The 12,512-nt window shown below is 42.7% G+C and overlaps 1 protein-coding gene across 1 annotated transcript in view; it reads right to left on the reverse strand.

Moving 5' to 3' along the window:
* Positions 1-94, reverse strand: part of ACADL (acyl-CoA dehydrogenase long chain) — a 17,098-nt gene extending 17,004 nt beyond the window's left edge. The window contains exon 1 of the mRNA XM_026852409.1: positions 49-94. Coding sequence (XP_026708210.1) covers positions 49-94 — 46 coding nt within the window. The remainder of the gene's footprint in view (positions 1-48) is intronic.
* Between the last annotated feature and the right edge of the window lie 12,418 nt (positions 95-12,512).

Consider the following 12,512-nt stretch of genomic DNA (forward strand, 5'->3'; position numbering starts at 1 on the left):
TGCGAGGCTTGCTGCGGGCCGCCGGCCCCGGCTGCGGCGGCCGCTCACCGGGAGAGAACTGCCCCCCCGCCTCCTCATGCCGGGGGGGTTTCATTTGCGGAACCTGCACACCCCAATCCTTTAGCACTCTTTAGGGTTTTTGCGGAGGACTGCCTCCCAAAGGAAGGTGTTTTATGATGATTATGTGCAGGGGCTTTCCAAGGGATGGAGAGAACGTTACGAAAATCACTGGGGCTAGAGGAAAGGATAAAGATTTAACAGTCTGCTCGTAGTTCTTCCTCCCTTCAGCTTATGTGGTCGTCCTTCAGCACGGGGCAAAGCCCTGACGTGTAATACTCCAGTCAGTCGTTTTGAAAAGTTTTGAGCTGTAGATGGACATCTTTCACTGAGAAAAGAGCTCCTGCTTCCTTTACCAACAACCCCCTGAAATACATACTGACTAGAAAGTAGATGTTACCAATCGTCATTGTGATGAGGATTGAGTTAAAACAAGACACAGTCCCCATCAGTGGGACTTTGTATACTTTCCTCACTCCACACGTAGTGTTGGGAAACCTTCAGGCACTACCTCGTGGAGTCATGAGATGGCACAAAAATTGGAAGCAGAAAGTTAGTTTTGGGCCGTGATGTTTGTTGACAAATAAAAACCGAAAAGCAAAATTGTAATGGTTCAAAACGCAAAGCAGATTGAAGTGAGGAACCTTAACAAAATGCATGCAGGACAACTAAGAGAGACACTGGACAGGCAGGATGATGCAATGAAAGGGTGAGCTCTCAGCAGGAGGGGCTCTTAACGTAAGGAAGGAGCTGCAACTACTGAGTCCCAAGATAAGGGACGGGACTCAACGAATACTGAGTTATCATGATTATGGAAATACTAACTGGGTAAAAAGTCACAAGAGGAAGAGGAGGCGTCTTCAGTCTTCATCTTGAAGGCCCCTGCCCATAACCACCAGGAGCCACTGTGCAGGCATAACTAGGAGGAGACCAGGGCGGAGCACATGAAAATGACTTCTTAGATCTCATTATAATAAAACCCGCCTTTCCGTGGAGAGATCATGAATATGTACAGATGGTTTGGGAACTATCGTGAATATGTAACACTTTGCTGTATAAAGCCAAAACAAGTTACCACGATGGGTGGGCATGCTTGTGGAGGAGTGATCCCCCGTACACCAAGCGCTGCAATAAAGAGTGCCTCCTCCTTAACCGGCTTTTCGGTATCAAGATTGTCCCACAAGATATTTTTCATAATCTTGTAATTTTAAAACTAGCAATTTACTGAGAGGTGAATTGTACACAATCTATTGAGAGAATTCCCGTGGTTTGGATGTTTCTGCATATCGATCCCTAAGTCTAAACCCGTCGTAATGTTTTTTAACAGATGAAAAAATTATCTTTTGATCAGTCCCATCTTCAGCTGTAGTGTTCCTACACCCTAAGCCAGAAGATGGCACTACAGGAATAGCTATTCCTACAGATAGGCCTGCCCGAAAGGGAGTCTCGCCTCTCGAAGGGTGTATGTGTTTTCAGTGTGTCGTCCTGGCAATGCAGACAGCTGTCTGTCTGTCTGTACTTAACAGCCAAAAGCACCCGCTTTACAAACCCAGTTGCAGTCTGAAAACTTGTACTATATTTTCATTTGGGAGTCTGATTTCATATTGTATCAGAGTAGGCAGGAGGGAACTATGCAGGGGTAGTTGAGAGGAAAAAAGTAAAACAGAGCTTGGTGGGAATTACTGAATCTGGGTGCCCGGAGGCAAAATTTCGGCATGCCTACGAGGTGCCCTCAGTAGAGCCTCCTATGGAGTGCCCTTCTTGGGCTGGCGTGGGTTCCAGGGTGAGCCCAGCGCCTTGGTCTCAGGTCTGTTAGAAGGCGGGAGGCTGACAGGGAGATCAGCATTCCCAGGGATGCCCCAGTCACCCAGTTTACAGTCTTGGCAGCTTTGTTGTACCAAGAAGATCTGGCAGGACATATGCCATCACCCACATACAGGGTAAAGTGATAAGGGAGCTGAGAGATGGTAGATCCTGCCCTAAGCCACAGAAAAGCAAACTTTGTCCAGGTTTCAAGTATCCGTTCTTGGTATAAGGAAATGTGTCAAACAGACAGGGGCAAACATTGACATCGTTCATACCATTTTTTTGGCGAAGAAGGGTGATTGTAAAAAATGGGACATTAAGAACAATGATTTTTTTTTTTTCTTTTAATACACGTGCTTGCAGAAAACACAGTAGAAATAGATAACTGCAGCAGGGTAGAGACTGCAAATGCGTTGTTGGTCTCCTTCTAGATGCTGTTTCCAGTTTAGAATTGTGCTTTTCTTACAGCAGCCTAATGGGACTTTACAGATACACAGCATAGCCAGGGTTAAGTGACAGTGGTGTACACCTTCCTAGCACAGCCTGGTCCCTACACCTCCATTCCCTGTGTGGGCATAGTCACAGGGTGAGTCTCTAATTCTGATTTTCTCCCCTCTTCATGGTGATGCTTCCTCTTGTTATGGTCATCTCCCATACCAATAAATGGCCTGTGCATCCTTCCCAACCTCTGGTATCAGTGGCTTGGGAGAGGGATACAGTTTGCCATATGTTATTGGGTGTAAATTCTGTCAAATTGGTAGCCCTCCTGCTCTCCTATTGTGTGGTTAGTGGTAGACTTTTGAGGCTCAAACTGCTAGAGCTGTGTTAACGCTGGTAAACACTGTATTCCCTGCCATACCCAGCACTAGCAATATCCATCCCTCTTGTATTAGAAGTGTTGCCAGCATGGTGTAAAGACACCAAGTCAGTGGGTTCCTGTACAGTGTTACTTCCCTGACCTGAGGACTCTGTGACATTTAGGCTTTGTTACACATTGGTTTGGTTGAACAGTCTCTTTTGAATCACCTGTTTATGTTCTTTTTTTTATTTCCAGTGTTAATAGGTCATTGCTACAGCTGGAAAGGATCTGTATTCACTACAGTGCCTGCTTTGTTGGGAACAATGTCTAACTTGTTTACTACAGTGAGTGTAATTTAAAGCATTATCTTGCTGAAAAAGAGAAAATGCACATGGCCTTGCAAGATACAAAGTTATCAAATAAGGGAGTTGTAGGTTACCTGGAGAAAAAGTTTTCAAGTGAAGCTCTGTGGGTAAGACAGGTTAAAATGAAATTTATTTTGGTTTTGGTCAAACTTCATGTCCTGTTGTTCACCTACGGAGTACTTGTTCTCCAGACATGAAAACTATACAAGCATATTCTGGTCAGAACGGTCATATAAAAGAAATGATCCTTTTTTAGAATAGATATCCTCTGCTGTCTTTCATTTCCACTGCAAGTAAAAGAAGTTTTAAAGGAATTAAGCAAATAAATCTCATTGCATGCATTTTTTCTGTTAAATAAGTCACCTACAACTTTGATTGCGTGTTCCTGAGCTGGGATTAGTCCTATTACATCTGCAGCAGCATCTGTTGCCGTGGAAGAGTGTTTTTCTCCAGGGCTAGGTGTGTTGGATTTGGTTTTGATAACAGACAACTTAATGTGGAAAACTACCTGTTAATGCAGCCCTTGGATGCAAATGTCCTAATTTTTCTCAGAGCTTTTCGTGTGCAATTGGCATGTACTGGCTTTTAAATACTTTTTGATATCCAAAATATAAATCTGAAGTGGAAGAATTGTTTATAGGTATGTTCTTCTTGGCTGACCAGTCATTCAGAAGAGATCCTCTGACAGCTGGTAAACACCATGTGCAAGCCCTGAAGGTGGTTTCTGCCAGATGGCTGTCTATGTATTTGGATAATAGAAACTCCTGTTAAAAGAGCTATGGTTATGTGTATTCCTCTGCCTTGATACATGTGATGGTGATACTGCCTGTAAAGCCAAGCTGCAGGATCTGACTAGAAGTTTTGAAAACACAGCAAGGGCCATCACTGACCCCTCTCACAAAGCACTTTATTCCCTTTTTTAGACTATCAGTCTGTGTTGCAAAGAGCATGTCCAACTATTCATGTCTGATATGAATAGCCTCGCGGTTTGTTTTCTGCATAGGTTATTTAAAGTTTATGCGCTGTCTTCTTTCAAGAAGAACCCAGGTGCCAATTTAGCATGTCTGCCCATCAGGGGACCTGCATGTTCTTCATCCAACTTTTTTTATGTTGGCATTATAGCGCAGGGCAAACCGGAATAAGATGCAGAGCTCTCAGCTTACTTCTCCTTTGATACATGACTCTCCTTAGTGTGCTTTTGCGTGGGGTCACACAGTGTCAGTCATGTGGCTGCGTGATGTGACAGAGAGAGATGGGCTGCAGCTGATGCATGTGCCTTCAAGTGGGCCTCCCCTCAGGGCATGGGCCCCTGGTAACCAGCTCTCATTCCTCCTTCCTGGCAGAGCACCACAATTGCTCTCTCGCTCTCTGACCCACATGGCACATAGGCACACCACTACGAGGGAGCCAGCTCCTTCAGTGTGTGCTTTGGGGCACCAGAGAGATGCCACAGCCCTCCAAGACCTGCGTGTGTGGCAGGGAGAGGGACACAGGGGTCAAGTGTGTGAGTTGCATGAGCTGAGAACGTGTCTGGGTAGGTCTGTAGATGATGGTGAACAGTGATCTCTCACCATAGGACAAGGTTTTTTTTTCTCCAGGTCTTTTAACTTCAAGCTATCATGTTTTAAAAGGGTTGCCGATCTAGGTTTCTGGCCATCTTTGTTAGTTGGATAGCTGTCAGCAGTTTTCAACATGAGGCAGTACTGATTTGGAGCAGGACTGTATGAATTGCTCAGTAAATGATTTCAAAATCAGTTCTACCAAAGCTCAAGAAAAGCAGCTGTTTTGTGGAGCACTCCAGTGAAGGTGGAAGTTGCAGACTGAAGTCCTGGTTTCCTCTGTAGAATTTAAGTCCAATACCAAAGAAGGAAACTTCAGCTACTCAGATGTTCATCAGTTTGTGTTCACTTTAGCATGTGGCACCGGATAAAAGTTCTCAAAGATGACTATGAAGAATTCAAAATTTCAGCAAAGTTTGTCCTGATCAGAGCTGTTGTACTATGTAGATCAGCTGCAGACCATTAAAAATGCACTTAATTTTTGAGTAACAGAGCAGAGCAGCAGATTGTGAATGTAAAAGGCACATAAAAGGTATTCACTTTAAACAGCAAACCTTAATATACTTAAGGTATTGCTGAAGATTGAAATTATTGTGTGAATCAGGGCTCTGCAAATGTGGCATCATCTCCTAGAACAGGGCTACTCCCTGTATGTGTAATCAGTATTGTATTTGTATAAGCACAAAAATAGACTTATTTTGATTTTGATATAATAAAAAGGACAGAAGTGGCATCCTATGTGGTGGCAACAAGCCCTTCCATTTAAAGTGTCTCTGTTCTAGCAGTATTGATGCTTATGGTTTCAGATGTCATGTTTGGTATTTGGGAGATAGCTGCTCCATTTGGCTTCTTTCACAGAGCTCAGATGATAAAGACAACACTGAGATCAGCCCTTATAACTTACTTTTTTGCTTTGCTCCTTTCATAGCTGAGCACCACCCTTGCACAGGTGTAGGTGTTGAGCTCAGAGGATATAGAAAGGTTGGTGGGATGGTTGCATTACTATGGTGGTGATTAGTAAGGCTGCCTTGTAATTAGAGGGCTGTACTCTGAGCTTGTTTAGCTACTGGCTTCTTTTTCTTGCATGGCTTGTTTCACAACCTTAGCAAGCTTGCTAAGAAGGTACATAAGTCTTGCTTGTCTGAGAAGGTGTGCTTGCTGTGTGTGGTGTGGCCTATGTGGGTACAGCTAGTTCCTAGTTGTTATTTCATCAGGAATGTGCAAGAGCTGCAGTAATAATATGAACCCTTGCTCAGATATGTTCTTGAATGATTAAGGAACAGACCAGAGGAAACCTTGTAAGTTAAACAAAGGCAGAGGTGTTTTATTTGTTGTCTTCTAAAAACTAACTTATTTTTTTAGATATACAAGAATGTTACAGATGAGAAACTTTGAATTGAAACCACTTAAACTAATGAGGCAGTTAATAAGCACTGTCATTTTCATGAAGTAGAACAATTTCAAAAATGTTAGTGTTCAATATAGTATGGAGTGAAAAACTGGATCTGTTTTTGTCAAAGAACCAGAGAAAATGCCTTCCTGAGCAACAGTTTGGAGATCTGATATTGGGAAAGATAAAAAAGAAAACTTATTTTGTTTTTGTGTTTCTGAATTGGTAAAGCTGAGGAGTGTAATAGCTGAAGGAGTGAACATAAACTGTCCATCCCCAACTTCTTCTCCAGTAGCATGTGTACACAGTGTTTCTGTTGTTCCTTGAATGATACTCAGTTTAAAATATGCACATCTTCTGTAACAACAGCACAGGGAGCAATGAACTCTTTACCTGGAAAGATGTGTAGCTTGCTTTTATTTTTGATGGGGTTTTGGGATTCAGTGGAGCATGTGTTTGCTTGAGCCTTGGAAAGAAGAGTTTAGTTAATGCAGCCTGAGAGCCTGGAAAGAGGAAAAGAGTTAACAAGGGCTGAGAGCCTGGAAACAGGAAAAGAGCTTAGTTAATGGGGACTGAGAGCCTGGAAAGAGGAGCTTCCCCTCAGAGAAAAAGAGAACTTTTATGAGTCCTGAGTACCTGGAACTTTGGAAAACAGTCTAGAAACACTGTTTGCTTACTTTGGGAAGTGGATCTCTACAGTATTCTGCACTTTAATGATGGAGTGGATGACAATTTATTTTTTAGTAGCTATTTTAATGCCTTCTTCTGTCATAATTTCTTGTAAGGCTTTAAAACTGACCCACAGGCACTCTGTAGCCTCTCTCCAAGCATTTAATACTATGTGGTGTCCCCGGACACACTAAACTTACTGCAGGGAGGGTGGGGGTTATGTTGTTATGACTAGCTAATTAGCTAGGTTATAGGAAACTAAATACCACCATCCTCACTGCAGCTGTGAGCAGAGATGGTCACTGTCATGCCGCTTTGAAGTGTATGCAGGGGATGTGAAATGAAGCAGACATCTGATAGGGGGGTTTGTGATACTAAAGTTTAACTTTTGAGGTTGTGAGCTATACTGACCTTCCTAGAAGCTACACCTGACTGCAGGGTTTCTTCAGTATTTTATCTTTCTTTACATGTTGTTGTGAAAAGTTAAGCATGGTTATTCTGTAGACGTTTTTAAAGAGAAACTCATGCAACTGTACCAGTTCTAGAAAAGGCTTTGAACTAAAATATACTTTTATTCTGAAAAGGATTTTTTTTTTTAATTGGTCTTATCAAAAGGCTTCTTCCCCAGAGCAAGCATTCCATGGATCCCAACTGCAATCCTACATGAAATGTGAATAGAGTTTCAAGTCCAAAAGCCCCTAAATGTGATTGGCTTAAATACATGAGAGTTATTTCCCCAAATGTAACAAGTTATGGGTACTTTGTTACTTCACCTTTTCACTGATAAGCATGCTTCACAAGTTTCATGGCAACCATGAAGGAGAGATTTATTCTTCGTATTCCATGGGATGCCTGGGGTTCACTTGTGATCTCTTGGTCCTAGTAGCAGAGCCCTGGAAAAATAACCTCAAGTGTGGCCAGACCTGGTGAGATAGAAGCAGTGTTATGCATTCCCCTTCTGTTTCTCTTACGGATCTGCCTTCATGGCAAATGGGTGTGACCTGTGCTACACTGTCCTGCTAGTTATGCTCAAAAGAGGTTGGAAATTGTGCAGACCTGTGTACTCTGATGTAGACCAGAGGTACAGCAGTCTGTCCCTTTTGCTGCCTGGCATACGACTGGGAGGTGAGAAAGGAAAAGGTCAGCCTAGACAACAGTGCACTGAGGAGAAATGCTCCAGATGGCTCTAGAGGACATAGCTGAGGAGCCACCATGAGGTGCTGCTTCTGTCATTGGCTTTCTCAAGACTTTGTGCTGCCAGCTGTCCTGTTCCCTTTCTTAACGTGCTCCTCGTTGTCCAGTTTCACTCATGAGACCAGAAACAAGCCAAGTGAGCTTCCAGTGGATGTTTGTGAAGGGGCAGGAGATGAATCCCTTGGAGCTGTGCCACTGACTGCAGTTCTCCCTGTGACATTTCTTTGTTCCTAAATGCCTTTCATCCAGCAGAAGACAGTACACACTTAAGGAAATAAACAGTGTATGTAAACTATGAGGACACAGTAAAAATTAATTAGTCTGTTTGAAAGTATAATGGCAAATAATAATTGCCATTGCTGTTTCTTTTAACCAGTAAGAACGATCTCTCTTGAAATACTTTTTGTGCTGCTGAGGAAATACACACACGTGTTTTTGTTTTTCCCGATATTCCTCATTCATTTCTTAGAGGAAGGCCTTTCCAGAGAAATGGCAATAGCTTTTCTTTTACCACAAAGTTTGATTTGGGAGTGCTGCTACCCATTGTTGTGACACTGGTGGAGAAATTAAATGTTTATGAACTAATCTATGCCATCCTCCCAAACCATAGATTTTGGTAATGGAAGGTTCAGTTTAGTGATCTAATAAACTGTGGTCTGATATGTACAGTGACAATCTAGAAGGTGGATGTGAGAGTGAAATTTTATATTTTCAGCAACATTTCTGATTTCGTTTTGAAGTAAGTGTAAGTAACTGGGTAAATGAGAAAGTATTGCCCTTTTCATTATAAAATAAATGAGAAATAATAGGTTATTAAGGAAGCATCTTGTCTTCATTACATATGTGAGCAGTTTCTTGTATCCCTACAGAAGTCAGTCTCCCAGCATAAGAAGGGTGTAGATTTAAGGCTACAGCAGGACTGCATGGACAGTAAGATAGTGTTTGGAAGAAGACTGTTTGAACGTGTTATGTTTAAAGCCCAAGATTTGGTTGAAAACTTGCTGAACTGGAAAAATTGCTCTTGCTGTAATAATGATTTGAAATACCATAAGAGGGGAGCTCTGTGAAAAGGGAAAAATTTTGGTGTGGTAGCAAGTTTATATCACTGGGAGGGTTACATTTCTGGAGTTTGTTCAGACAGGAGTGTTGTTCATACTGTGTCTTTTTAATACCTCTGTACTAATGCAGAGAAGATGGATAGGAAGGCTGAGAGAGCTTAATGATGTGAACAGCCAAGTTTGCCTGACAGAAAAAGGACATCTTTTTCTTCTTGGGTTTGCCATCACAGCATGAGGATCAGGGCTGGCAGATCTGTGTGAAGCACCCAGGTGATGTTATATAGTGATGTCAGGCACCTCTCAGGCAGGACATAATCGCATGTTGCTGCTGTATAGAAGTGTTGGAGATGTCTCCAAATCAATGGCAAATCTTCAGAGCTTTGGGCTGATGCTGTGAGGTGACAATGAGTATATACGCTAGCTCCTGCAGTGTTAAGGTCAATTAGCACACTTCCCATTCCTTCTTGCTCTAGGGGAGAGTGACTGTTGCTGTGCCTTATTTTCTTAGTCTGTAGGTGGGAGTGAGAAATGACCAGTGTCTAGCAGCTCCTGGGAGTGAGAGAAGAAAGCTACCCAGTGAGGGTTGTGAGGAGACATGTCTGAACAACCTTTGCTCAAATGAGCTCGGGACAGTGGGTGGAGCATGCTGTGTGCAACACTCAGGTGCTGTAAGACCATAAAATCGCTCCCGACACATCAGGCACGCCTGAGTGCTTTGTTTTCCTGGATAAATGCCCATTTCTGTCCACCTGGTCTCTGTTTCTGCACAGAACTGCACCAAACACTGGCTGGACTCCATTCTTCTAAACTAAGTTAAAATCTAGTCCAAGACTAGGGAGCACATTGTTGGAGAGTAGAGACAGTTGTTCCTTTTAAGAGCACAGTGTCTGTGTTTCTGACACTCAACTCCTACATGTAAGAGGAAATCACCTCTAATGTGAGTGGGGCAACAGGGACAGGAGGCTGTGCCTGATGGTCTCTTTGATGGTAGGTGATACTGTGAACAGCTCTGAAAGCCCATTTGGGTTTGGGATATCTCCAAAGCAAAGCACTGTTAGTAGCACAAACCAGCCTCTGCCTTGTCCTAGCTGAGGATCCAGACTTTTGAGTGGTGCTAGACAGAGGGGAGCTGCTCCTCTGGTAGTCTCCTGCTGTCTGAAATCTGTCCTGCTTGGTACATATGAATCCCCCTCTTGGGGGGGGGCAGGGGGTTGGTTCTCAGCTATCCCTGGCTTGATAGAAACAGCTGCAGAGGCATCTTTGTTCATATGTGGCTCGCTCTCAATGTAGCTCGCTCTCAATGAATACAGCCTGTGTCAAGAGCAGAATTGAATTCCTGGGCTTGGTAGCCACCTCTCCACAATTGTTCAGACCTTTCTGCCCTAGTTTTGCAGGGCACCTGCTCCATGGTGCTGGTTGCCATGTCCATTGTGGCATACCAAGGACCAGTGTTTTACAGCTTGACCTTTCTCTGGGGTTTTAGCCCTGCTCCCGAGGAGTTAAAACTGTCAAACACATTGAGTAATGGAAAGCATGTTTATTAACAATGTTCTATTTAAAATACAAAGCAAATGTTAAGATAGCAAGAGGTGTCAGATGACAGGGACTGAGAATTACTTTTTCCATTCGGAGCCTGAGCAAATGCAGGACATCCTTCCCCAGCTGCCAGGGTCTTCAGTTCCTCCGGGTAATGGAGGAGCTCAGTCATGGGACCACAGTGCCATGTGGGCTGCAGTGGTACTTGTGCAGACTATTTCTTTCCTTAGGTGAATAAAAATATGTAAGAGGAAGCCACCTTTTTTGAGGACCCCCAGGATTGGAGCTCTGAGAGATGCTTGTGTTACTAGTATGGAGGCAGTAGGTTGAATCAAGATCAACCTTTAAATGGTTTTGAGGCAAAGTAGGAGGTTTCCCTGCTCTCCTACAGATGAGGCACCAGAGCTGTTTAGGCATTTCCAAACTGTGCTTTCAAGTTGGGTATCTTTTGGATGGGATTTATTGATGGAATTAAAGCTGACCAAAAGAGAGATCTGGGTTTGGTCTATGTCACTAAATTTCCAACAGATCTTATTTCTACATTTTATAAATAAATAAATAAATAAATAAATGTTTACACTGAAGCTGTCACTAGCTGAAAGAGGCTACTATATAAGGAGTGCCATTATTTATAAATTACTGAATTATTTAAGATCGCCCCAGAATGTTTTTGTCTTACAAAACCATGGACGTTTTTTCAGATGTCTCTCTCTAAATCTGAGGTGGAGATTTTAAAAAATTACTAAATCCTTTGGATAGTATAAAAGGACATTCCCTGTGCAGCTATTTGAAATACGTTGAGACACTCTCAGTTTAATGGGAAAGGAATATTCTCTTCATTTTCATCTGTTTTGTCTGGAAAAAAGATCTCTGCTTTAATTTTTGAAGAGTAAGAGTAGTGTAGGTAACATTGCTTTGATTCCTTGTAATTAAAGTTCAGAGAAATACTGTCAGTCTGGTTATATTTCTTAATCTGGCGTTTTGTTTTAAACAAAAATATAAATGTGAGGTTTTTTAAAATGTGTGGTTTAAAAATCTGTCTGCTTCTGCACTGATGAGAAGTCATCCCATTTTGTTAAGACATCTGGGCTTGGGCCCAAATATTTTAGAAATTAATAAATCTTGAAAGTTCAGAAAGGACAATGTGATGGAAATTTCAGCCTTTCCTTTAGGGCTGTGTCAACCCTTGGGCTAGGCTGGTTCTGTGTCTACGTGACAGGGCAGTGTAACTGCTGACAGCATATACGGTGAAACGTTTTAGTTTTTGTTTGTTTGCTTTCCCACCGAGTTCCACACTTTTTTGGAAAGAGGAACTTCTTGGAGCATGTGTGTCTAGGCCGTATGTCAGGAAGCAGTAAGGGTGTCTATCAGTCCCTTGAGAAATGCTCTTCAGGCCAAGACCCTGCAGATAACTTGCTTTAATGTATCTCACACTTTCTTTCACTGCCCCTTTAGAATAAGGTTAAATAACAACTTCCTTTTTTTTTTTTCTTTTTTTTTATCAAGGGTTTTTCCCATTGTGCATATAGCAATCATAACCCTCTGTAAACTACCTGCTGGCATAAGTCTCTGGGCAGGGTATAATTCAGAGATTCCTTTGGCCCTGTCTACCAGCATGGTGAGGGTTTAAATAGGGTTTATTTGGGAAGCATTGGAAAAGAGACAGCTGCAGTTTCAATGGCTGCAGTTTATTCTGGTGCCAGCTGCCCCTGCTGTGCGCTGCTGCACCTGTTGGCACTTCAATTACGGTCATTTTGTGCATAGTAACTTAATAAGGTGAAGTCAGATTATAATAGAACAAGCTGACACTCGGATGGGAATTAAGGCAGTTTCATGAATGCTTAAGGAAGCATTTAAAGGTGAGAATGTGCAGGTAACAATACATCCCTGAGAGCTGGTTATTCTCACCGTCGCTGCTGGACTACTTTCACCATGGCCCAGGGACTGATGGCCCCAGGGCCCATTCCCACATACAGAGCCTTTCAGGGTGGCTGATATTCATGACTGCTTTTTCTAGTTGTCCATAAAGCTATAAATACAGGTGGTAGCTAGGATCCTTTTTAATAGTGCTGTGGACCT

The sequence above is a fragment of the Athene cunicularia genome (assembly GCF_003259725.1).
Source record: "Athene cunicularia isolate RWA chromosome 7 unlocalized genomic scaffold, athCun1 chr7_part1, whole genome shotgun sequence".
In the NCBI taxonomy this organism is placed as follows: domain Eukaryota; kingdom Metazoa; phylum Chordata; class Aves; order Strigiformes; family Strigidae; genus Athene; species Athene cunicularia.